This window comes from Bactrocera oleae, chromosome 2 (assembly GCF_042242935.1).
Source record: "Bactrocera oleae isolate idBacOlea1 chromosome 2, idBacOlea1, whole genome shotgun sequence".
Lineage (NCBI taxonomy): Eukaryota > Metazoa > Arthropoda > Insecta > Diptera > Tephritidae > Bactrocera > Bactrocera oleae.
Genome location: NC_091536.1, coordinates 60,843,436 through 60,870,980, shown reverse-complemented (window position 1 = coordinate 60,870,980; position 27,545 = coordinate 60,843,436). Strand labels below are relative to the sequence as shown.

General features: G+C 35.6%; 1 protein-coding gene across 2 annotated transcripts in view; it reads left to right on the top strand.

The window, feature by feature from the left end:
• LOC106623617 (rho GTPase-activating protein 7) overlaps positions 1-25,868 on the top strand; it is a 30,090-nt gene extending 4,222 nt beyond the window's left edge. Inside the window, exons 2-10 of one of the 2 annotated variants that reach the window (XM_036378361.2) lie at positions 12,773-12,844; positions 20,777-20,928; positions 21,007-21,888; positions 21,953-22,098; positions 22,170-22,762; positions 22,835-23,318; positions 23,383-23,655; positions 23,717-23,899; positions 23,995-25,868. In XM_036378361.2, the coding sequence (XP_036234254.2) occupies positions 12,773-12,844; positions 20,777-20,928; positions 21,007-21,888; positions 21,953-22,098; positions 22,170-22,762; positions 22,835-23,318; positions 23,383-23,655; positions 23,717-23,899; positions 23,995-24,109 (2,900 nt within the window). In that variant the 3' untranslated portion in view covers positions 24,110-25,868. Of the gene's footprint in view, positions 1-12,772; positions 12,845-20,776; positions 21,889-21,952; positions 22,099-22,169; positions 22,763-22,834; positions 23,319-23,382; positions 23,656-23,716; positions 23,900-23,994 lie in introns of both variants that reach the window. The other variant, XM_036378360.2, reaches the window with a different exon arrangement.
• The last annotated feature ends 1,677 nt before the right edge of the window (positions 25,869-27,545 follow it).

The window sequence follows — 27,545 nt, the reverse complement described above, 5'->3', positions numbered from 1 at the left end:
CGTGCTGAACGTTGTCTATTTGGTCGAATATTATCCAATAATGATCCATAAGTTGAGTGAAGCGTGCGAAACACATTATTTACAGACTGAATTTTCCTAATAAAGTTGAATGTTTTGTAAACGTTGTTCAGGCGTAAGTCTTTCCATGATGAAATGCCAAACTGTACAGAACAAAAATAACATAACAGCTTAACACGACTAACGCGCGGTCTGTCGAAAAAAGGCTTTTGAAAAAAGTATACATTCTTGGGTCACCCGTTGTTACAAGCAAAAAGCGTATTTTATTTAAAATATTTAAAAGTTTGCTGAATTCAATTGACTTTAATAGAATAACGACAAAAGTGATTTAGTTGTGGGAAAATTGATCTAACTCCTCTCTCTCTCTCGTCTCTCTCTGTTCAAATGCTATTATAATAACTCGCTAGTTTCAATTTGCGCTGCAGGCATGCCCATTAATGTCATTTAGAAATGTGCGTGTGTGTGCCTGTAAGTGTATAAACACATTTTCCTCGTCCTTGGCAACGAGGTATTCCGCACTTTCAGTTTCAGTGTATTTTAACGCCCTTTTACAGCATAATTTTATACTCGCTTATATATGCTCTTTTTGGTGCGTGCTTACACATGCGCATATTTTCAGACATAAAAACGCTCGTCCGTGCATACATAGATACATACATGTATACATATTTAGTAATCGCATGTGGCCACTTGTGGCTCCACTTGTTGCTTTGCTGAATGACGATGGACGTTTTGCGGCATGAACGTTGCTGCACCCTTTTCAAGAGCACAACGAAAAACATACTAAGGAACGAACTACATACCTTGCCTCCCTAACAAACGCGCATTTATATAGCTACCCTACAAGAACAGTGACAATTATTTTACTGGTCATTTGACAGTCACAGTTGAGCAATTTTTGACAGCGCGTAGAACAAAGGGCAGTGCGCCAAAACTGATCTAAACAAACGTATGAATATGAGTTTGCATCTCTGCTTAATACATCGGGATTTTGAATTAATTAACTATATTTCTATACTGATCGCCCTCATGCCTTATTTATCTTACTTATTAAATTTTGAAAACTTCTCTTTTAATATTTTACTTAAATATACGACACTTGTGAGCACCCCTTAATTGTTGTATATCATATTATGTAATATTCCTACACTTCAGCAGCTGGTAATGAAAAATTAAGAATACAAAAATGACACGGGAAAGTGACACAAAAAAACATAAATTTATTATACGGCGACATTTTGGTTAACACTGCAACCACAGAAACAACAAAATATTTTTATATTTCACTTTTTTCAACTTAATTTACCTGAATATCGTGGCTTCCTTTCATATTTTTAAAGACATTGATGGAATTTATTTATTTTATTAGTTTTAGACACTCAAACGTCAACAATAAAAAAGTAAACAGATACGCTGATAGAATAGCACACTCAAAAAACATACCTCGCCGTGTTTTATTTGTCGTATTTAAATTTTGTATGAGAAACAAAAACAGTGTCGATATGACAGTCATAAAAAAATAAGACAATATGTTATATAAAATACAAAAGAGATGTTCTAAAAGGGCATACAACACTTTTGGTTTATGCAAGGAATAACAGCCATTCTTGAAATTTCCCAACTTCTCGAAACTTCTCTGTAAACTTTGACATTTACTTTTCATTTGATCGTCAGCGATGGCAGTACTAAAGAATTCAGTTATCTAATTTTTACAGATGTATAGCTAACCTCTTTTTAACAATAACAGTCACGGTTAATTGACAAATAAAATAAACGTCACGATTGACCTAACCAATGTGAGTCTATTTTTGAACCCTTCCGCAGTTTCTTGTAGGGTTGTATTGTCCTTGGTTATTTATATGTATGTATTTATGTCCGTAAAATGTTTATACGCATTGGTACAAAATTTAGAATTTTAAAAATAGCAATATATATAATTAAATTGTTGCATTTGCTACCTTTTCGCCAGTTGAAAACATAAGTGTGTCCCTATTGCGTCATTGATTTTAAATCCCTCAAGTATAAGTTTTTCATTTTTCTTCAGTTATTTTATGTACTTATTTTTAAAAATTGATAGCAACCCTTTAATTTAACTGTGCGTAAATTTAGGCTATCAAACTGCTTCTTATTCTAAATTGCATACTTAAATTAGTTCAGCCCCCATATAAATTTCCTGAAATATTTAACTCGTGGTTCAAATTTATGTTGAGGTTTCGTTTAACGGTGTTATAATAGTATTTAATTATTTATTTTAATAAAAATAAAGTTGTGTGAAAGAAAGCAGTTTCAAATTTGTTTTTAGAGGTCATATGACTTTAGGTTTAAAATAAGGAAAACAATTTATATGGAATTTCTATAAGGCTCATTCCATGTCAAATCGACAAATAGTTGGACGCGACCCCCACCGATTTGGATGAATTTCGGCAGAGAGTTTTGTCTCATCATAAAACGAAGTTCTGCCAAAGGAAAAAATTTTAAAAAATATAAATTTTTGGATTTGAAATGTTGGAAAAATAGAAAACAATTATTTCGCCGAAATTCAAAAATTTATATCTTTGAATTGAAAAAGAACACATCTCTGGAAATTTCAGAATTTCTTTAGATATGTTAGAGGTATAATATAAAAAACTTTAAAAATTTTTTTTCAAAAAAATTTTTTCTTATACCTCTAAAAACGCATATCATACTTAAATCAACTCATAAAATCGGAAAAACAGTGAAAATTTCAATTTTGAATAACTCTTACTTAAATTTTTTTAACATTTTTTCCTTCGGCAGAACTTTGTTTTATGATGAGAAAATTCATCCAAATCGGTGGGAGTCGCGTCCAACTATTTGTCGATTTGACATGGAATGACCCATAAGTAATTTTTTATTTCATGCCACAAAAAGATCCAATATTTACTTCCTTCTGAGAGCATAATTTTGGAGGAAAAACTGTCTTCTGCAGTCTTATAATTTGACTGTCGTTTTTTATGATCGCGTACAAAAGTGAGTTTATATTCAAATGACACCTAAACAAATGTGATGCATAATCCTTAGTGAATAACTTGATGCTCCGCTTGTCGATGTTTTTTTTTTTTTATAACAATCCATTTGAGGTAAAAATTCTAGAGCAGTGTTACCTTTATGTTGATTCATGCTGGTAACAGGCACCGACGTTTCTCCCTTCGGTACTTACCGGCTGTATTAAACAATATTTGTCAAAAGTTATGGCCGTATTGGCAACGTAGAAATCAGTTGTTATCATTTGTTTTCATTTGTATACATGATTTTACACACATTTAGTTTTTTATTTATAATATTTTTTTAATGTAAAAGCTCAAAACTAAATTCCCCATATATACATAGGAATGAAGTAGTATATAACATTTAATGTTGTATATGTTATATACTTGTATGTTATATACAATAACGTAAAAAACTTCTAAGAATTCGTAAGCTTTTTTACATTCCAAATAAAAGTTAGAAGCATTTGCCGTTCTTTTATAAATAATCGTGTACAAATAAAAGAGTGTTGATAATGGAGAAAACCAATTGGATTTTCCTTCATTGCAAAATGTAAATCTCTATAAATTTTCTCGATCCTTTATGCATCTGTAGCGGCGACTATAAGTGTATGTTTTGTCAATAGATCGGTTTGGGATTTTAATTGAAACCCTACTAATATATTTAAAGTTCTTCGAAATTATATTGTATCCCATTTCTTATATAGGGATTTCAGCAAATTTCTCGCTAACTAACTCTCAAAATAAAAATGACATAAAATATTCTGTATTTACCTAATAAAGAGTTTTCACCGAGAATAAATATATTAAAAGGTAGGCTCCAACTTACTATATTATAATATTTTCGTTTATTTCTTTTTCCATCACTTTATTAATTAATTTATGAGAGCACAAACGCATGACAACAGCTGCAAAATGGTCTAAGCGCTTTAGATAGTTGGCATATTATGCAGTTTTCCGTTCCATTCATAGCTTTCATTCATCGTGTGACTGGCTGATATACATTATATAAAAGAATGCGTCTTCAAATTATTTACGATAACCAAATAGCATTAATCAGCTGGTTAATTTGTATTCCCACACATGTTTTGTACGGTCTAACTTCAGCTGTCCGGTAGCCTGTTTGGCTTGATGTTTACTAATAACTGCATAAGATTTATGAGTGAGACTGTGAACTATCAAAACAAAACATTGTTGTTCTATGTGTAAGTACCATATACAAGGATAGATATATTTCTTTGCTTGAATGAAAATCTTTCAAATGCAGCAACAAGTTGTCACCCAAGCCACCCGCCTCAGCGAGTTTATGCACTCATTTGTTCTTGTATATAACATATGTATGTATATGGTGGTACAATATTTACTATGTTTATTATGCGCATTTTGTGTTCAAAGTTCAGCCCTTTTTTTTGAGGATGTCACGACCTTCAAATAATAACGCCCATATGTTTATACTGCAAAAATATGGCGATTACTACAAAAAATTATTGACATTGTTAAATACTGTATTCCGCCATAACAATCACCTCTTTCACATCAAATCAGTTACAAGATTTGCTCACCAGCGATTTCGTTTCACATGATATATGAAATACATATGTGTATGTCTATATGTATGTATACTTGTATAAGTATAAGCTCTCAAATTGCAGCTAACAGGAAACAACTGACCCACCCTTCTTCCGGCGTCATACTCGTATGTATCTATACATCGCAATATTAAATAAAAGATTTCTTATTTAACAGGAATTTTTGCAGGGAGTTTGCCTTCTACATATGCGAAAGTAGCCAACAAATACTGTACTAACTAAATGGCCCACCTGCTCCTGTGCAACTTATCACACATCCCTTCAAGAGTAACAATGAGCGCGAACACACAAGCAATCAGCGTACTGTTGCTGTCGATAGCAGAAATTCCATTACTGCATTACAAGCAAGCAATTCGACACACGCGCTACCAACACCCTTTAGGTTGCCTCACTTAATAATCAATGAGATTATAAAACACTTTAATCCGCAGAAACTTAATTATATATAACACAGCATTTACTGTAAAGCTAAATGAGCACACTAATGACATTTACATAGTGACCTCATGGAATATTGCGGAATGTTTAGTCGCAGGTAAATCAATTAAAGTATTTAACTCCCAAAGTTCATAATGAAATTACTTGATGCCTTCATTACTTTCGGAAAATAATCAAATATTATTTAGTTTGTGTATATGTATAAATACTTTACGGTAATACTTGTATTCTACATATAATGAAGGAGCAGTGCGTAAAGTATACGCCATGGTTTGTCACTATCGTAGGTGTATGTAGGCAGCTCGTACATGCATGCAGTTGGTTTTCATGTTAAACTACATTTTCAATTAATGTTTATCCTTTGGGAGAGCGTCTACCCACCAATACGTGGACGATTGGCCTTGAATGCTCAGCTACAAAGGCACATCGTTTGTGGGCGGTGTGATTGTTTAGTAGCCCTCTATATTAACACACGTTGTAAACGCTTTTATCACGACACCGGAATGTAAAAATACAACTATTTTTAATGTCAAAATCATTATAGAGAGTTCAGGAAACAATGCAGTTAGTATGTGTGTAAAGTCCACAAAATGGATCAAAAAGTTAGAATAGATATCGATCAACAAAGTTTGCATTAAACTGAAAATAGTAGTTTAATGTTTAAATATTCATTAGAATTTTAAAAAATTGTTTTTATAATGAATAATAATGGGATTTCGCATCTCCGAGTTTAGGCATTTGCCAATGCTTTTGATATAATTACACGCACAACTTTGTTTTCATCCAATTATTTTGCATTTTAACTCGCTTTACAAAGATAAAAGTTTTGCACAGCGCAACAAAAACATCATCCTGAAAGCCGAAGAAACCGGTTTATACATATAGATAATATAAACTCCTAAAAGTTTCTGATTCTAGAGCAACTGTACGAGAAATTAGCTGCAGTTACCATTGTTGTTGTTTTTGCTTTTAACGGGTGATCCAACTAAAGGGTTTTAATAGCCTTTTTTGACAGATCACGCGTGAGTCGTCTCCAGCGATCATATTATTTTTGTTCAGTAAAGAATGTGTTTCGCGCGCTTCGCTCAACTTATGGTCACATTGACACCCAGCATTCATTATTGGATAATATTCGACCAAATAGACCACGCCCAGCACGCAGTGAAGAAAATATAGCAGCCGTAGGTTGGTGTGGTTTATGGATCGGTCAAATGATCGGTCCATATTTCTTGTATCTTGGCGACTGTTATCGCGCCACGATAATCAACTATTTGCTGCCAAAATTGAATTACGTGATCTCGGCGACATTTGGTTTTAACGAGACGCCGCCACTTTCCACACATCGCACACCCCTCATAATAAACACTCCCCATTAAATTTAAAGTTTCTGTTTTTTTTTCTTTTAAAAAGTAGGAAACCTTGAAATGAATCACCCTGTGCTTGCAGAAATGTGTAAGTATATAATATTATATATATAATATATATATATATATACATATATATTTTTTATATATAAATATGCCTATATACGCAAGTGAAAAAACAATCACGTTCGGTTCCACACACCCTTGTATAAAATCGCCTATAAATAGTCGTCTTTAACTGTACCCACATTTTCCAATAACAAACCCTTAGTGACTGGCGCAAGTGTATTTGTTTGTTATTGCTGTGGCAGCAGCCCATACACTTACCTTATCCACTAATTAAAAATAAAAATCCAATAAGTGACACGTTGACTTGAAGCACGCTCAACTTGTCACGCTGAGATATAAAAGTATGTAGATGAGAGTGTCAGAAGACGGAACGGAACAGAACTGCGTGATGACGTTGATGCAAGAAAAATAACACACGCAGGTGGCTGCGTTAATGACAATTATTTTTACATATGTCTATATACATTAGGGTGGCCGTTATTTCCCAAGTTGATTTTATTATTTTTGAGTTCCCCGAATTTCCAACGTAAACAAACCATATCTAAATCATTTCCCATATACATGTATAACATTTATGTAATGTAATACTTTCATTAAAGAGGTTAATACAACTTTCAAAAAATTATATATGAATACAAAACTTAGCACTCTACAAAAAAGTTCTCGATGATTATGATTTTCTTCACAAAACCACTGCTTTAAAAATTATACGTAGCGTACGTAAATACTTTTTTAAATACGAATTAAAGTCAGAAAAACTCAGTGTTAGCATTTGAAGCCAAACAAGTTGGAAAGCTAAAAAGCCAAAACTAACTGCAAATAACAGCATTTTCAAAGTTCTGTGTATCAGTGTATGTACAGCGTCTACGAATATAGATGACATGATTTTGACAGCTCGTGGCGGCCATGTTTGTTTACGGATTTGTCTCAAATTATGTCAGTGAGTTCGTGAAGGTTTGCCATTTTATTATGTTACGTTTTTCTTTAGTACACCGCTTTGAAATTGTCCAAGATTATTACGGTGGCTACTGTTCATCGAAAAATTATCTTCTCAGATGATCTTGACCGACTTTCCCCCCCCGAAATTTGATGAAATTGACCTAGACGATCCCTATTTCCAACAAGATGGTGCGCCGCCTCATGTTTCACGCCAAAACATAGACACATTGCGTGCAAAGTTTGACGACTCGTTAAATGGCCCAGACAAATGGCAGCCAATATTATGCGACTTAACGCCTCTATATTATTTTCTCTGGGGGTATGTTAGATTAAACGTTTACGCCAATCAACCAGCCACTTTCAAGGAGCACGAAGGCAACATTCAGCACATTATAGCCGAAATGCTGCACCGAGTCATCGGAAATTGGCGTAAACGAGTGGAGATATGTAAGCGGCGCCGACATTTTGTTCACATCATAAATAACATAAAATTATCTTCATAACAAAAAGATAAGAACCCATTCTGACCAAATTTGAGTGTATTTTTTTTTAAAAAAAAGCACGTCGTTCTTGTTGATAGACCCTTATGTTCATCTACTCTACAAACTATTCCTCCTATTGAGTTGAGACACAGAAACAAAAATACATACAGGGTAAAAAATATTCGTTAAGTTCGGTAAGTTTCTTGTTAAACCACTGAAGGTGTTTAATTAAAAATGTCTGTTTTCTATGAATGTCATTGAAAAGTTTACATATTTGAGTTAACAATAAACTATGGCTAGGAAATGAAAAATATAATGTTCGCAGCACTTCTCAGGAAAACCCAACTTTAATCTAACAAGTGACTGTCAATGTCAGATTGCTCCTACACACATGCAAATGTAACAATGAATGCCCACAGGTAAAGGTTAGACGCATATTATACATGCGCAGATATGCTGGTGAAATGGAGCGGTGCAGAAGATGCATCCTACAAAAGTTCTGACACGACACTGGTCATTTAATGTCTGCAAAAAATTACTTTCATAACTACTCCAAATCTCCACTTCCTGGTGTAATGTAAGGTAAATAATTTTACCTGGTGGGAATTTTTTACAATTTTCCTATAAAAACAAAGCACGCGCTTGCGACGAAATAGTATAAATCTATATATCACAGTGTCTTGAAAGGCAGTAAGCGTTTTCGAAAGCTCTATAACTAAGCATAAACTACATAAATTTGGAAAAAATCTTATATTAGAAAACAAGCAGGAACTCTGATATTTTATCTGAATATTGTTTTAACTTTTATTCATATTTTATGTTAAATTTTCTCCTCTCGTTTTCACTTAACGCTAACTCTACTTTGCTTAAGCATTTTCCTTAGTATGCAAGTTACGATTGTATTGGTAACTCTATAATTTCGAGAGATAAACGTCCTGCCGCCACAACCATAAATGTGCCAAACATTCCTATTAGCACACCAAATAAATAAAATGAATCAGCCACTTGTTGCTATTTGCGCGGTTACACACACACATATACATATCGTATATACACTAACTGCTCTAAATGAAGAGTGACAGTCATCTGCCCGGTAATATGACAGTCACAATTGAAAAACTTTTTTCAGTACACAGAACAAAGTTTCTATCAGCCTTGTACAAAAACATGGATATTCGGAATTGATTCACTATATACAAATCTATAATGATCAGTCTCATGGCTTTTCCTAAGTCATTGCTGATCATAAATCCATAAAAGCTGAAAATTTTATTTGAAACTTAATAAAAGCTTACGTATATTATATTTGAAATCTCCATCGTTATTTATTTATATTTTTAACACAAAAAGATGGCTTATCGCACGGAATAACAGCAACATAGGTATTTCACAACTTCTCGAAACTTCTGTGGAAATGTATGCTGTCTCTTTTCGACGTATACAGAATTAGCTTCAGGAAAAATTGTAAACATTGACGGTCATTTTACTGTTCATTTGTCTGTCAGTGGTGACAGTACTAAAGAATGCAGCGATTTCACCCTTACATATGTAAAGCTATAGTAAGCAATATAAATCGTAAGAGTCTCTTTTTAACAAACAGTGACGGTATTTGTATCACTGTATTGGTGAACCTATCATTAGTTTCTTGTGGGGGCTTTCTGCGGGTACTATTTGGAGCTATACTTCACAGCGAAAGGATGTGTCAATATGAAAATTACTAAATAGTAAGCAAAGTATATACATATGTATGTATAGTTACCTATATCAATATTATTGAACATTGAACACATGAAAGGAGTGTCCTAAAAAAGTAACACAAGCCACATCTGTTGCATGCGCAAGTACAAAGGCATGTGCCCAAGCAAAAAAAGTAAAAAGGACGAATAATCGATTTATTTCACACAATGAAGCACCAACTAGCAACAAGTGCTGGTGGGCAGTGTGAAATGGACAGTGGGTGTGCACTTGCATAGACACACTTAAATGAGGAAAAGTGGCAACAAGCGTACACACGCTCGAAAATTTAAAAGGCTAACTAATACGAGACAGAATATACTCCCACTACTACAAAGTTAATATCTATAACCATACATACTCACCTTCGAATATAGGCAGAGCTGATCAATTCCTCCTTTGTGCAGATAGATAATGGCACTCAGTTTAGAGGAAAGAGGAAAACAGAAGCGTATCTTGTCTCTAAAAATAGATTTCAAACACAAAGTGTCTATGCCTCCATCTCTAAACTCAAAAACCGCCGTTATGGCGTTTATGAGGGAGCAGTTTGCTGCTATGCACATATAAAAATACTAGAAATATTTATATTCCAGAGGATATGTCAGATTACAACCATTCACGGACTGTTCTATATTGCTGCTTTATGTGACCTAGGAAATTTCTATGTGTGAAGTACATTTAACTAAAAACACAACAAAGCATAGGCCAATGAGTTATAAAGAAGGAAGGGGGGGGAAGGGGATGCATGATTAGCATTTGTGGGTTTTATGCTGAGCAGATATTCAACCATATACGAGTATGCCAAGTTAATCAGCTGTAAAATTCAATAATTCTCATGGGGTGCCAATGTAACCGACTGCCGGAAGTTAGACTATGGTTGGGGTAAACGGGAAACAAAAACCGCGCCAGTCGCAACATAATACATAAAAACTCCCACTGGTTACATGAATATACTATAAAAAATAATACTAGCTCAGTTTTCAAATTACGACTGTCATTGCTGATATAGTTGGTACAGCATCCTGAAAACTAGATAGTTTAAGCTACCAAAAACTCGTAAAAAACGACTGAATTGGTTTATTTCTGAATAATCAATCCATCAGAGATGTTCGACCATCTCTACCGGGTAAGCACGTATACACAATCATATATACATTTTATGAGTCGTCTTCAAATAAGTTCTGCCGTCGTACCAAGCTGATTAAAAATCGATACTCAATTATTATACGTGCCGCACCACATTTTGAAATATACCCAACAATGGTGAATATTATTTTTTTTGCCTTTATATTTCCTGAAGCTTGATGTTCTGCGCGAAAGGGAAATACGGAGGATTAGCATTGCAAATTGAGTTAATTTTATCACAGCCAAACAGCCAGGCATTGCAATGGAGTTCTATAAGCGGTATAGGATACTTGAGTTTCATTTCGATAAACATGCTATATATCAGTTAAAGCACCAAAACCTAATGAAGTAGATAATATGACAACGTGTCAACGTGCTTCCAGGAGGAATATATTTCAAGACTATTCGCACAGTCTAGCACGATCTTTTTCGAAAAAATGCATATTCTTTTCTCTTCTTTTTACTCATATTTGTAGGCTAGGTTTCAGCTACAAAGTTATTTGTAGTGCTTTTGTGAACAAAACAATTCAATAATACAAACAATATCAACTTATTTAATAATTTTTCATTAATTTTGACCATAATAATTGCGTCTTTATATTATTATAGAAAAATGGTTCGATGGTATGCCATAATGCGTTCAACTAAAATACTTTCAACCATAAACAATGTTACTCACTGGGCATAAGAACGAATTTGATGACTACCTTTTATTTGAATTTTGTATTCGCTCCCCCTTTAATTTCTACTTCACTGCTTCCTTTTACGCTGTCACAAATATTTACAAACATGACAGGCTCTAATCATATTCTGCCATAAATATAGACATTTACATATATAGACAAACAACTCGCCATATATTCCTTACAATTGAAATATGTGTGTGTGTGTGTGTGAATGCACGCCCTTATTGTGACCAGTAACTGTAGAAAATTATTCCATCATCTCTCACCCCCTTTCGGTAGAGGGGGCTTGTGTTTGATAATGCATACATACTTTGGCGGAGAAAGTTTCAAGGAATAAACGATGGCTGCTAAAAGTCTGGCGGAAATTGACTGACTGCAAAAATCATTGCTGAGATTTTTTTTCTGAACAGTTTAAATTTAATATATTTTCCTTAATATACACGAACACATATATTGAAAGCTTGTCTGTTGCCAACAACAAAAATGTTGTTTTGTTGGCTTGGAACACTATGGTATATTTCATCATTGTATGCGCTTAAGAGGACTTAAATTCTCAATACACTTATAAATTTCCTAAAATGTGCATATTAATTGCAGACCAACTGGAAAATAACAGGCCTGGTCTTTAAATATAAACGAAAAAATCTTATAAACGATATATAAATATTTCTGTCGATAGTTTTGACCAAAAGTGCAGACTTATTTGATTCAATCGAAGCACTTGTATTGTGACAATGCTAAATTTTACTTGATAACATTCTCATGTAATGACTTTTCTCTTTTTAATATCGAGCTTCTTACTGTTTTCGAAGCGCCAAGCTTTAAAGGGTAGCGAATCAAACAAACCTTTACCCTAACCTATTCCCCTGACAATTGTGTCACACTTTTGACTTTGGTGGAGAAATAAAGGCAAAAACATCACACGACTCTCTTGTGCCTGCTGTACATACAATATCCTGAAAATAATCAAAACTAATTAAATTTATATCCACAAATTGCTCCGCTAAAAGACAGCGTACCACTGCAGTCATTGTGCATTTCAGCAACGGTCAATGCAAATTTCCAGTCGAAATTTCAAGGGGATATTTTTGCAGACACATCCGCTCAACAGTGCAATTGAGTTAAATATTAAATTAATTATGGTATACGGAGCACATAAAAAATGCGTGGGCGTTCGCAAACTGCGCGTTGAGGATTAAGGGACACACTAAATAGCTTTTAAACTCTTTGTATTTCGTGTTTGTCATTTAAACTTTTACTTGATCATATACTCGTTCGTGTATTCTGATTACTAATAAATGATTTTTTTCTCCTTCGCAGAGATCGAGGCCGTTGAAGCGTGTAAATGGCTGCGTGCTGCCGGCTTCCCGCAATATGCGCAAATGTATGAAGGTGAGTGTGAACTGAGTGTTATACGATGTATACATATAATTTGTGTATAACAAATATTTCCATATAAGAGATACTTATAATTAAATAAAAAGAGTCTACACGCCTGCGCATAATACTCAGGGGTGTTGCAGAATCTGATAGTTGTCGGAATCAGAATTGAAACCCATAAAAAATGCAGTACAGATATAATTGGTTTGACGTTCGAAACAGATATTGTATCGGTTTTGGGTGTCACCATTTTTATCGGTTTTAATATCAGAAACAAACCAAGAGAATAGTCGCTGACAGATTTGAAATGTAAGTTAAAAAATTAACCTATATTATTGTTACGATTTAATTTATCTTTATTTCTATAGGGGAAAACATAAGCATATAACACAGAAGGTCATATTTATTGATTTTAAGGAAAAAATCCAGATATTTTAAGAGGACTTTCAAAACGTAATAAACGCAATTTAGTACCCAAATGCGAGTTTATTCAGTCGCTAATGTGATATAAATCATTTTGGCTGCTTTTTTCTTTCAATCAAGTAAAAGTTAAATTAGCGGAACAAATTGTAAGCTTTAATAGACTATATTCAGTATTTGGAATTTATCAAACGCTTCCAAGTTTATTCATTTGCAAGTTTTGTCATATTAGTAAAAAAACTGATTCGAATATTGGTTTTGCGTATGTTCAAAAAGACGAAAGTCTAATCAGATTATGTGACGCCATTGAAAATCAAAATTGGTTTACCATTCTCAGACCACGCAAATCTGTCTTAGATTTCCCAACACCCCTGACTAGTTTGAACCATAAAGATAACATAGTTAGTAATGTTGGTTCTGCACTCGTCTTATAAATGAAAATGTTGAGAGCGTTAACTAAAAAAGCGAAAGGAGTTGCAAGTTTTTATGCCCATTTGCAGCAGTTAGGTGCAGGTAATGAAAAGTGTCGACACAGCCTGTGACAGATAACAGATGTATGTTTATGACATCTGGTAATTAATTGTTGCCACATTTCTGACAGCTTGTAATAACCGCAATTTTTGGCAACTTACACTCTTGTTAAACATTAAACCACATACCTCCCCTCACCCCCACATATATAAAAAACAAAATAAGTTGACAACAAACGTGAAAACAGTTAAAACCACAAGTGAAAGATACACATAAACAAATGATAATGAGAGCTTGCAGTGAAAAAAATAAATAAAAAATATAAAAGTAATAAGGCAGTGCAAAAGTGTGAGTGTGTTTTGGCAATGATCCAAAATAAATTTTGGCATTCTTTACAACAGCAAACACTTTCACTTCAAAATGAAGCAAAAGTGTATCAAAAAGATGCAGCAGAGGCAATTATTTCTTTCTCAAAGCTGTCATTTACCTGGATATAATTTTAATATTGATGAAAAGCATCATGACTAGGGACGAGACGTGGGTTTATGATTATGTTGTCGAAACTGTCCAAAAATCGAGGAAATGGCGATCCAAAAACGAGCTAAAACCGAAAAATCCATGTCAAAGTTGGTTAATAAAAAGTATTATTAATAACATTTATATAATTAGTACAAATCGGGACCTTTTTGTACTTTCATTTCGAAATTTTTATTAGTATTTTCGGACTAGCTCAATTTTAGTCTGGAATTTGTAATAGTAAACCAGTCCCTTCCCTGAAGCGATATCGGCAGCAGGCGTTAACGAAAATAACAGCGGAATATAAAATCTTAATAGAGTATAATTATTTTAATGTGCCCGTAGAAACAAACTGATCGGTGTTAACCCAAATTTGAAGCTTTAAAACAAACAAAAGCAGCACATACGAGTACATGGTATATATGTACCTGGTATTTTTTTGACGAATGAAATCAGTAAACTAAAATACTATTAAAGTACACATTTCTGGCAGAAAGCTTTTGTTTTATAAAGTAAAATTAAAAGTTAAAGCAAACGAAACAGCTATTCGAAGCACTAGTATCAAAGAATATATGTATGTGTAGTATGGCAACACTTAATTTATTGCTTAATGCATCAATTATGCAATCGTCTAAATTGCTTAACGCGCTAACTGATTGTCGAGTTAAATGACCTCTCAGCGTTCTAGAATTAGTGATTATAAAACTATACGCATACGAAAGAAATCAGCGAGTTTATTCTTTGTCTTTCTTAAAAAAATATTTGACTTTTTTTTCTTAGAGGCTCAAGTTAAATAAATTGTATATAGAACTTTGCTCTGCAGTCACACCTTCGATTTTATATTCTTTTTATTTCAATAAGCCTGATATTCCGGCGCACGGCATCTTTCACGCTAAGATTTGATGGTAAGTATTTAACGGGTGATCCAAGTAGAGATACCTTTTTCAGTAGCCTGTTTTTGACAGATCACGCATGAGTCGTGTCAAGCTGTCATGTTAATTTTGCTCAGTATTGTTTAGCATTTCATCATTTAAAGACTTACGCCTGAACAACGTTAAAAAATTCACAAATTCAACTTTATTACGAAATTTCTCGTTCCGTAAAGAATGTGTTTCGCGCGCTTCGCTCAACTTATGGTCACCATAATCGGCCTACTGAGCATACTATTCGCAACACCATCGCCCATCTGGAGACGCCGCATTCATTATTGGATCATATTCGATAGCGTCCGTAGCTGAGAGTGTACACAAAGACCATGGAGAGTCGATTCGGACGTATGGAACGACTTGGCACATTTTACATCGAGATCTTAAATTGAAAGCGTTCAAAATACAGCTTGTGCAAGAACTGAAGCCGCTCGACCTTCCCAAGCAACATCGCTTCGCTCTATGGACTCTTGAAAAGTTCCAAGAAGATCCAACGTTTTCGAGCAACCTCAAGAGATTTAAGAGCTGCCATTTTATCAGGGAAAAAACCACGGTTTGGTTCTTCAAAAATAATGACGGTAAGAACGTAACCGTCAATGGCGACTGTATCGCGCTACGGTAACCAACTATTCGATGCCTGAAATTGAAGCTCATGATCTCCGCGACATTTGGCAACAACACATCGCATCAATAAATGAATTTATTGAGGAAACACTTCGGTGAACAGATAATTTCACATTTTGGGTCGGTCGATTGGTCACCAAGATCTTGTGATATCACACCGTTAGGCTTTTTCCTGTGGGGATATGTAAAGTCTAAAGTCTATGCGGACAACTCCGTTTCGACTCAGACCTTGGAGCAACACTTCACGCGTGTCATTCCAGTTACCAGTCGAAATCTCGAACGAGTAATCGACAATTGGACTCAACGGATGAACCATCTGAGACGTAGCCGCGGCCAACATTTGAAGGAGATAATCTTCAAAAAATAAATGCAAAAAATGTTCTTTCTAATGATAATTAACATTTGTCATTAAATTTGAATTTCCTGTGTTTCTTTAAAAAAGAAGGGAACCTCGAAATGGATCACCCTATAATAGGGCTGACAGTTTTCGAGTATTTAACACAAAAAGAGAAATCCATGAAATTGTCGTTAGCAGTCTGGTGCAGAAATTCCGATGAAAACGAAAACAAAAAAAGGTTAAGCGATTTCGAAGAAGGAATAAAATAAAAAATAAATAAATAAATATTTGGGCTACACTATTCAAATTGAAGCAAATCCTTTTCGCAATACGAATATAATCAAGTCTGTAGAATCTAGTTAAAGTTCACTTAGAAAATATTTGTATGGTTGTTCCCGAGAGCGCAATGATAATACGGAATACTAAGTATTGTCGTTGTTTATTAATTTCCATCTGCTTGTTCAACCGACCAATTAAATATCATATTTCAAGGCATCTGCGCAAGCGCGTGTGGCACATTTCAAACAAAAACCTATACTTCTTGTAAAGCAGCCCTAAACTAACATTCGACTGCACTCACGAGGCGACAACCTTGCAAAATATGTAATATTTTGCAAAATAAAATAGAAATTTAGCTAAGGACCTCTTTGACCATTTAAAGAAATTTACTGAAAGTTTGTTATTCAGGTATTCACGAAAACAGTTTAGAGACAGGAAGAATAGAATTGATAGCGAAAACATGCAAATGAAAGTCGCTAAACTTGAGTATAAGCAAAATCGCAATAAAAAAACTTTGTGCTTGAAATTTATTGCAATATTATGGAGGGCAACTGATATATACATAATTGCCGGTTACCACAACAAGATAATAGCAAGCACTAAACGCAAATTAATTGCCATATATAATAGAAGTGTAAATCTCGAAATTTCAAAACCACCAACCTTACCGTAGAGCTATTTCTGATACTTGTCTAAATTGATATAGGCTTTTTACTTAAACTTACTTAGTATGAAAATGTGACCAACTTAAGAACGGTTATTAAGTTATTGAAAGTATATTCTCCATCGCGAAAATAAGACCCAAAAGAAGAAATTCAGAAATAAAAAACTTTGGGCAGACTTCACTTACAGGTTCATATGTAAACTATCAAGAAAAGGAACTTGAAAAAAAATGCAAAAAAAACTGATCAGATAAGTATCCAGCCAGCCAGTTTTAATTATTAGTAACGCACTAGACAGATCAATAATTCATTTCTATATCAAGCGTGAAACCCAAAAACACCAAATAAAGCTCTAAAACCAATGTTGCCGCACTGGCAGCCAGAGGTTCAATGACTGCTGCTACGTGCTGACTAAATGCAAATTCATATAGCGCCACTGAAAGAAAAAAGGCGAATCTGAATTGCAAGCAACGGGCTTTCGCTTTTTGTGCCCTGCCTTCTATGTGCTGCAAGTTTTGGCTGCCATCCATACTTCGCCACTTGAGCCTTAAGCCACTGGGATTGGATTTTTCGAAGTTACCAGCTCTCATTTAAATTTATGCTATATTCCATTCGGTTGCGCCCTTTCACGAATGAATCGAACTCAAAAGTTTCAATGCCGACTGCAGCATGCACGGCGACTTGTTGCATGCAGCAGTTCTTATATTTGACATGTTGCTATAGCCTTGCTGTGTTTGGTTGTTTGTGTGGTTGACCTTGAAAGGGTTTGCATATTCTCATAAATTTCGTGATTCGACTTTTTGTATCTTTTATAACGACGTTGCGGCGAAGAATACGAGTCAGACGTGTCGGGAGTTTTTCCTTTTTGTTTTTTACGCAAGAGTCAATTCTTTTTATTTTCGCCCCACACCCAAAATGATTAATGCTGATTTTTAATGAAATTCTTGTAGTTTCGTCCTCGTCGGGTCCCATTCAACTGTCATATATGTGGTCTTCTGTTGAAATCTGGGCGGTAGTTCAAAATTGTGTGTCGCTTATTTTCTTTAAATTTTATTGCAGTTCGTGTCACTCTCCTGGTGGCCTCCCCTCTTGAATCTCCCAATGTCGCGGTCATTATTCACTCTCGTCGCTGCAAAGTTGTTTCGTCCGTTGGCTGCACGCGCGGACTTTGAAGCACATTTGCAAATTGGTTTAATCATGCAACTGATGTGCGACCATTTGTTTTAATAAGTAACGATTGTCCGGCGGCTAACCGCTAACAGGTACGTCGTACGGCGTACGCATGCGCATTGCACTTTGAACACAGTGATAAGCTAATTAATTTTCGCTCTTTTATTATTGGGGAGTTAAGAAGAAGTGTCCGTTGATAGCTGTGGCCGCAGTCAATTTTTCTTACCGATAAATGATGGCTTAAAGCGTAAAGGCAAAGAAGCTACTTTTGGTACTGAAGACTCTACAAGACAATGTCATATGGACTTGCTCGGTACACTGAAGTAAATATTCTTTTTGAGATAAGCTATTCATGGCTACGTGAGGAAATAGATTGACTGGGAAGAGTGTATTTGTGTTTATAGTAGTCGAAGATTTGTTTCGAAAATCGTTTTAAAGGACGCACGTTTTTATATTTTGAAAAAACAACATTAATTACAAGGGATCTCATGGGAAATCTCATTTTTATTTAGGAAAGTAACATCAGAAAACCTTACAAAATCTAGTCTAGATGATCGTAAAATGAAGTTGGTCGAGATCGATCACATTCACTCTTAAAATATCATAGGTACGTATTTAGACATATCGTTCATGTACGTACGGGGTAGCCATGTGATCACATGATCGACCAATTCACCGTATCAGAAATTTATGAAAATAATTTGCAACATTTCATCAATTTGGCTTTAAATAGCTCCCACATACACCGTAAACTCCTGATCTGACTCCCAGTGGCAGTTTATTGTCCTCTGACCCCAATAGCATGCCCGCTGGAAAACGTAATTAAGAGATAATCGCCGTGACTGGGCCTATATTGGAGCAAAAGTCTAATCGCTACAGATATGGTATCGAAAGTGCCCATCATGAAGTTCAACCTGCCGAAAACAAAGAACTATCGAACATTTTTCTGCAATGCTGTCAACTTTCTTTCTTAAATTTGCTTGACTATCAAACTTTTTGTGCTTCTATTAACTATTTACAATAGTATTGTTGCTGTTTTCTAAACTTCAAAATTAATGCGATTTATGAGTGAGAGTGTTAAACTAAACACCAAAATGGATACTAGACATGAATAAAGTTATTTTTTAATGTCACTTGCAAACTATAAAGTCAACTCAAACAGTAGAAAGAATAAATAGAAAATTATTTGATTCTATTTAATTGTCCACACTTGTACTTGACCCACTTTTAAGTTCTTCCGATTATACCAAATTTAATATGAAAGCTCTCATAAACAAATATAATATTTAAAGATGTAAATATTTTTCCGATAGTACAAAGATTTAAATTTAGAATAGCATATTTTTTAAGGCCAACAATTCTCCACTATCGATTTCTAAAATAATTATAAATATGTGCTTTCGAAGGCATAAGTATTGTACATATGTAAGTATAAGTACATATGGTATGTGTTTAAGTTTTCCTCAGCTCGATGTATGAGTTCACTACACTTACTCACTCATTCACTGTGTCATTCTTATGGCGAAATCTGAATAAACAACGCTCGCGCTGTCGACAATTCGAATAAAATTGCTGTCAATAATTTACCCCGTCGCTCTGTTGGGTCCGCTAGTGTCGTTAACACCAGTGCAATATGCGGAGGCGCCGCAACGCAACGCGTCATAGCAGTTTTTACAGTGCAGCAATGCGTCAATGCCCACGAACCACCAACAGACACACTCCTTGGCACGTCCGTAGCCGCCTTAAAAGTTTCTTACTGGTTCGCACTTCCTTTCATCAATGAAGCTTCTGTGGAAGTACGTAAGTGTATAGGTATGTGTGGCTATGCTGAGAAGTAATTCTTCTCACCACAAGTTCTCTAAATTTAACAAGACGCCATTAAGCAACTTACTAATCAAACCGACTAGCTTTACTTCTCCCCGCTTGTCGCCGCTCAGTCGGCCGACGTAATATCAGAGCGATCGAAAAGTGATTCGATGACACGTAGAACTTGATTGCCTACATCCAAAACGAAACAGCGAAGAGTCAGTCGGCAGTCTGGTGGGAAACGGAATGTCAAATTTCATGTTTGTTTTCGTCCGCGTTTGTTACTTTGGTCCACAGCGTAGCCGTACGTTCCGTTGGCTAGCCGCGAACCGGGGAATGGGCGGATGGTGGTTTTGGCAATCTTACATTGGATTTACAATTTTTCTTTATTTCCCATATTTAATTTCAACTTATGTATATTATTTGCCTATGGAAATGTAGTGGGCAATCGAGGAGCGTTTGAAATTTGTTCATTCATTGATTGTGAACGCTGCAGGCAACATTGCTTTTGGGTGCTTTTCTTGCATTAGGTGTCGTATAGACGCTTGTCAGTAAAGCAATGAAACAAGTTTTATAAGTACAAGACATCTGAATTATATACGTCAGCCAGGACTCGTTGCTTTAAATATTTGTCAAGAATTTTACTTTACTTACAGGTCGCCTAAATTATCGACTATATATCGTTACAACTAATCAAGTTTTAATATACAAATATGTTTCTTCCTTTCTGCAGATCATCAGTTCCCCCTCGACCTTACTAACGTGGCCAAGGATCACACCAATCTAGAAAATGATCAACTGCAATCACTCTACCGACGTCTCTGTATTTTGAATCGCTGTGCCAACATGCGCCTCGACCAAGCACACAAGGCGCAAACGCCGCAGGTTTGTCAACTTTCCCTCTCTAAATTACCCCTTAAAGTACAACAAATCATCAACTCAATCACGTACGATTCATCCCAGCAGAAGGAGGACTCCGATGATGAGAATTGTGCGCTTAGCGAGAATTGGACATTCCAGCCGCATATACGTCGTTGGTCGCGCATCGGCGAAATGGGTCTTGAACTGCCGCCCGCCGGTAAGTTAAATATCGAGAAGACAGAAAGTTCATCCAAAGAGTCCAGTCCGGATCGTTTTGAAGATGACAGTTACGACATGGCTGGCGGTGGTGGCCTTTCGCTTACCCTACCTGGTAATTCCACAGACTCCATCCTCAATGAATCGACCGATTCAGCAGCGGTACGTTTGCGACGCACTGGTAGTGAACGTTTTAAGGATGGTGCCAAAGCATTCCTGCGACGCGTAGAGTCGATAAAATCTCGGCGACGAAAGCGTCAAAACCGCGAGGGTATTGTTATCAGTGGTCCACAAGCATTGGATTTGTCACAACTTGGCCAGCGCGGTAGCATACGTAAACCGGATGCTGTATATTCCACACCACCTTCACCATCAGCGGTCAGCCCTATGCACACATTCCCGAAGGGCCCGATGTTTGGAAATGAACTGAAAGTACCATCACAAAGTGAAACTTTTCTCAGTCCGAATCGAGCGAGTCCCAAGCGTACACCAACCACACCACGCTCGATGCGTGCCAGCCCACTACATTTTTTTTCCAATCCAATGCCACATTTGAAGGAGGGCAAGTCAGATGATTCTTCTTCATACTACAGCGATAGCCAAGAATCGTCCGCAGGTGGTAAATTATCACTGCGTAAGACTCCATCAAAAACGCGCAGATTTTTGCAACGCACCGGAAAGGTAGATGATATAGGGGCACATTCAGACTCCGAATGTCATCACGGTAGAAAATTACTAATAAAGGACGCCAATTCGAACAACACTGAGGTAAGTGAACTTCTATGTGAGCAAAGTAAAACTGGTTTCTATGATACTTTTTTATTTTACACAGATAAAAGTTAGGAAACTGACACGCGGTGGCTCACTCAATTTGGGTAAGGATCCTAAGAAACGAGAGGGTTTCCGGTCAGCGAGCTTCCGCTCGCGTTCCACCTCACGTAAAGAAACCAAGCCTGAGGAAGCCGAAAATATCAAACGGTAAGTCACTAATTACATAAATGGGAAAGAGCGTGTTTACTTAGTTATATTTTTCTCCAAACATACATCAGTACCCCGGTTGTGCGATGGCATAGTTTTCAGATGGATGAGCGTCCAAACATGATCTTCCGGAAATGTTTCTCGCAAAAGATTGATCCTAATATGAACAATCATGGTATTCCATTTGCGGCTATGTCGGCAGGCCAACTTCACATTCTACGCAAGCTTGCATTGGTCATACTTACCGGTTATATGGAGCGCTATTGTCCAACACATCGCTCCGGTTGGAATTGGGAGCTGCCCAAGTTTATTAAGAAAATCAAAATGCCCGACTACAAAGACAAGAAAGTATTCGGAGTACCATTGTTGCTGGTATTACAACGCACCGGGCAGACGTTGCCGATTGCGATACGAGCAGCCTTCCGTTGGCTACAGTTGCGTGCTCTCGATCAGATCGGACTGTTCCGCAAAAGTGGTGTCAAGTCCCGCATTATCAAGCTAAAGTCAGAGGTGGAACAACTCGATTCCACGGCGCTTTGCATGGAAGTGTATGACACGCAACAATCTTACGATGTAGCCGATATGTTGAAACAGTATTTCCGCGATCTCCCCGAATCGTTGCTCACCACCAAGATGTCCGAAACATTTGCAGCGATTTTCCAACGTATGTTGCAAAAAATTGATGTCTACGAAAATAGGATTATGCGATAATATTGTGTATTCATTCATTTCGCAGATCTCCCTAAGGACGTGCGTTTAGAAGCAGTACAGTGCGCGGTACTTCTACTACCGGACGAAAATCGCGAAATACTCTACGCATTGCTAGAGTTCTTGATGCTAGTGGCAGCCAATGCGGAGCAAAATCAGATGACAGCAAATAATTTGGCGGTTTGCCTGGCGCCATCCCTCTTTCATAGTACTATTTCGACTGGTGTAGCCTCGGTTTCAGCTTCACCCAGGAGGCGCAAGGGTGCCGGTGTGCCAGACGATAAGGAACTACAAGAGGCTAAAGCATCACACGAATGCCTGTCCTTTATGATTGAAAACTACAAACAAATCTTCACAGCGAGCAAAGAAAAGATAAGCAAATGCAATTTCGGCTACATGGAAGAGTCGAAACCAGTACCTTTGGAAGCACTGGGCGAGGGCATGCAGTTCCATAATTGGCGGGGATATCTGTATGAATGCACCAAGGCGACCATCAAGGAGGGTAGAGAGAAGTGAGTGTAGCAGAGTATATTAAATCCAATATTAGTTTGAGATGTTCTCTTCTTTGTTTTGTAGAACTCGTGGCTGGTTCACGATCTCTTCACAAAATGACAGCAACGTGGACATTGCCTACAAGAAAGTTGGCGACGGCCACCCTTTGCGTTTGTGGCGCTGTACCACTGAAGTCGAAGGCCCTCCTAAAGAGGTCTTAGACTATATCATCAAGCAGCGCGCCTCGTGGGACTCGAACTTGCTGGAGAGTCAAACTGTTAAGAAATTGGACCCCACAACGGAAATATTCCAATATGCTATAGACGGGCAGTTCACCACCGATTTCTGTGTGCTACGGTAAGACTAAAAGGCCTATATAGAAAATATTGATTTCAAATATTTTTACATTTTTGTACAGTTCATGGCAAACAACTGATCTGCCCCGCGGTGCATGTGTTATTGTAGAAACCTCCATCGATCATGCAAAGGCAAAACCGATGTTCGGCGCCATTAGGGGTGTTGTGTTGGCTTCACGCTATTTGATAGAGCCCTGCGGCAGTGGGCGTTCACGCGTTATGCATTTGACGCGGGTGGATGTCAAGTGAGTAAAATAATGATTGCTATAAGTAAATATTACAAATATTCAATTAAATTACAAAAAAAAAAAAAAATTGTGTTAACATCAACTTCTTCCAGGGGCCGGACACCCGAGTGGTACAATAAAAGTTACGGTCACATTTGCTCGCTTTACTTATCAAAAGTCCGCTTGGCTTTTAAACATGTCGCTGACTGCCCTGAAAGCAAGGTGTAATTTGAGATATATCGAATATCGAGTAATTAACTTAGGAAACCCAAATATAAACCACAAATAAACAAAATAAGATAAACAAACTAAAGACATCAAATAACTGAAAGAATCAAGAGAACTGCTTTTAAAAAAATTATCTTGCATTAAATGTCGCAAATCCTAAAGGCATTTACTTTTTACTTAAAGTAAAAATATTTAAAAAAAAAAATATGTAAAAACTAAAGCAGAAACAATGCAATAAGTGTTCGAAAGTGCCCAAACTGAAGTTACAAAATATTTTTTAAATGTTAAAATAATTACAAACATATTACATAAGCCTAATGACTCATTTAAATGATATTCCTTAAATAAAACAACAGCAAGGCGTTCAGAAAGTAGCGCACTATAAACTGATACCCAAAAAGAATTACATATCCACCACTGCGGCGAATCCACTGCAGAAAACCACAAATATTTTGCTGAGAACAAGCGAGGCGCGAGTATTTTCGGTCACTACAATTAACGGAAGTGGAATTGTGTTAAAAAATAGGCATTTATCGTGGAGCGCTCAAATTCCTTCATTACCTTTAACAAAGTACTGACTGATACGTCTACGAAAAATGAGGATATCAAAGGCATTCTCAATTGTACTTGTATATATTTTAAAAATTAAGGAAAATGTTTATATTTTTCCAAATTGACAGTATACAATATTTTCGTTGACTTAAAAATAACGGAAGTAAAATATAAATCTATATGTAAAACCACATTGTAAATAGTAAACAATTAGTTTAAGAGCCCTACGGCATTTTTTAGACATTAAGATGGATACTTTATTTGTAACAAGCAGTAAGCAGAAATGTATGTTAGCCCTCTAACACAAGATAATACTCAAAACCTAAGCATCACAAAAGTTTATTTTTTACCGAAAATACATTTGTCTTTAATAATATAATATTAAAGAAACTAACTAAAATTATACACAAAGTTTCAATTATATTTTCGAACTTCGTGCACTTAAATATACATACACACGCTAAAACTAACAATAATGTAAAAACCTATGCTAACGTATTAACGTAGTTACGTACATACATACTTGTAGATGTGATGTATATTTGTACGTAAACATGAAAATTCCAAGGAAACCCGAAAAGATGCAGATGAAACAGAGAAAGTAAGAAATAGAAACCATAGAAATTAGCGACAACTAAATCATTTGAAACATGAATGAAAATAGCGACACTTTCGATCGGAGACTATTACTGGCAATGGAAGAGAGAAAATTATCAACTAAATGGAAAAATAATTTATGTGGAAAATAATTCAACTAGTCAAATTGTTAAATTTAAGCTTAACCACTCACTGTGTATGGAACCAGATGGACAATGCGTTGCCGCATTGAAGAAAGAGAGAGAGAGAGAGAGTACAAGCGAATGACTGCGGTGCAAAGTATAAGAAATGGTATTAAATTAATTGTTATACCCAGCAAATATTTGTAAATTACTAACCTTAATGTTTAAGTGCCCTTGTACCAACTCGATGTCTATATGTATATGTGCATATATATTTACCCAAGTAAGTATGAGTAGTTAATGCACGAGATTATTGAGTAGACGAAAGAGTTATTCGTATGAGTACCAGTTCAGGAATATAAAATTTGATATTTTTTAACAATTATACTTATGCAGAATACATGTAAAAAAAAACTGTGTTTACTCAAATATCGTGTTTGCTGCTCTCAAAGAAATAAATAAACATATACAGCATAAACAGCAAGAAATGTTTTATTTTAATTTTTTTTTTTTAATTTTCATAATCATGTGGGTTAGACTACCCTACAAGAACAGTGACAGTCATCTGACCAGAAAAAATTTTGTCAGCGCGCAAAACAAAGTTTCTATCATTTTCTTAAGAGCCTTGTGCAAAACCTGATGTAAACAAACGTATGTCTGTAAGTTTGCATCTCTTTTTAACACATGGGTATTCTCAATTGATTCACTATAGATCATAAAAGCATCAAAGCTGAAAATTGTCAGTCATAACAGTAAATCTATCACAAGATCTTTTGCGCAGTAGATAATATAATTTTTATTTCTTTAATAAATTCAAAACTAGCAAATAAAATTAGTTATAATAATATACATAAATATAAAAAAGGTGTAACAAAAATACAATTAAATAATAAAATATGGAAAGAAATTTTCATTTAATTCCATGCTTGCTCCTCTCAAAAGCTCTGCTGTACGTGTTTCTCCAGTTCATGAATATTTCCGAATTTAAAAATGCGTAAATAAAAATGAAAATTAACTAAAAATATAATTTTATTTTAAACTTAAAAACTCTTTCGTTAGTTATTTATTTTTTTAGCGCAAAAAGAATTTTTGCAAAGGAAAAGTAAGTATTTAACGAGGCCGCCTTCGTGGGGGGACCTGAACTATATATTAGAAGTATTAAGTGGTTGGAATTAAAAGTAGAGATAAATGTATATCCATTAAATTGGGACTTTTATTTAACAATCCAGTGATCGAACTCAAGAGTAAGTTACAGGGTAGACGATGTATCGAGAAATCCGTTACATTATTATATAATATATGTATGTAGGAATGTCAAACTGGATTCCAAATCTACTCGATAATCAATTTTTCGGAGTTGTCCTTTGATTTCCGAAATCGATGAAGAGTCGATTCTTAATATTCGATTTTACGGTTATACTATGTTCGCACCAAATTGAAATCCTCTTGAAAACACAATTTGTGTATTGTGGAACCAAAGTTGTTCTGACCGACATTGTGTGTTTTCGATGAGTTTTCATTGACAGTTCACACATCTATTTGTTTACATTTGTTATGTACACTACAAGAACAGTGACGGTCATCTGATGGGTAATATGACAGTCATAGCTGAAAACATTTTGTCAGCGCGCAGAACAAAGTTTCTATCATTTCCTTAAGAGCCTTGTTTTCTTTTTGTTTGTTTGTTTTGTTTTTTCTGAGTCATTGCTGACCATAAATTCGTCATAGCTGAAAATTGTCAGTTATGACTGAAACGCTATCAGAAGTGAAAAATTCTTTTGCGCAGTAGATAATATAATTTTTATTTCTTTCATAAATTTCAAACTTTTAATCAAAATTAGTTATAATAATATACTTAAATATAAAAAGGAATGCAACAAAAAATATAATAAAATATGAAAATATAAAAATAAATTTTCACTTGATGCCATCCCCTCCTCTCAATAGCTCTGCGTACGTCTTTCTCCAATCAGTGGATAGCTCTGAATTTAAAAATGCAAATGTAAATTAACAGTACTGACATATCATGTATGTGAGAGTATTGGTGAACCCATCAGCAGTTTCTTGTAGGGTACGTTTAGGCCAATTATGGAATGTAAACAAATTGTCAACTGACATTTAGGGCTGGCAAAATATGTCTTCTAATAATATCGATTAAACTAGAG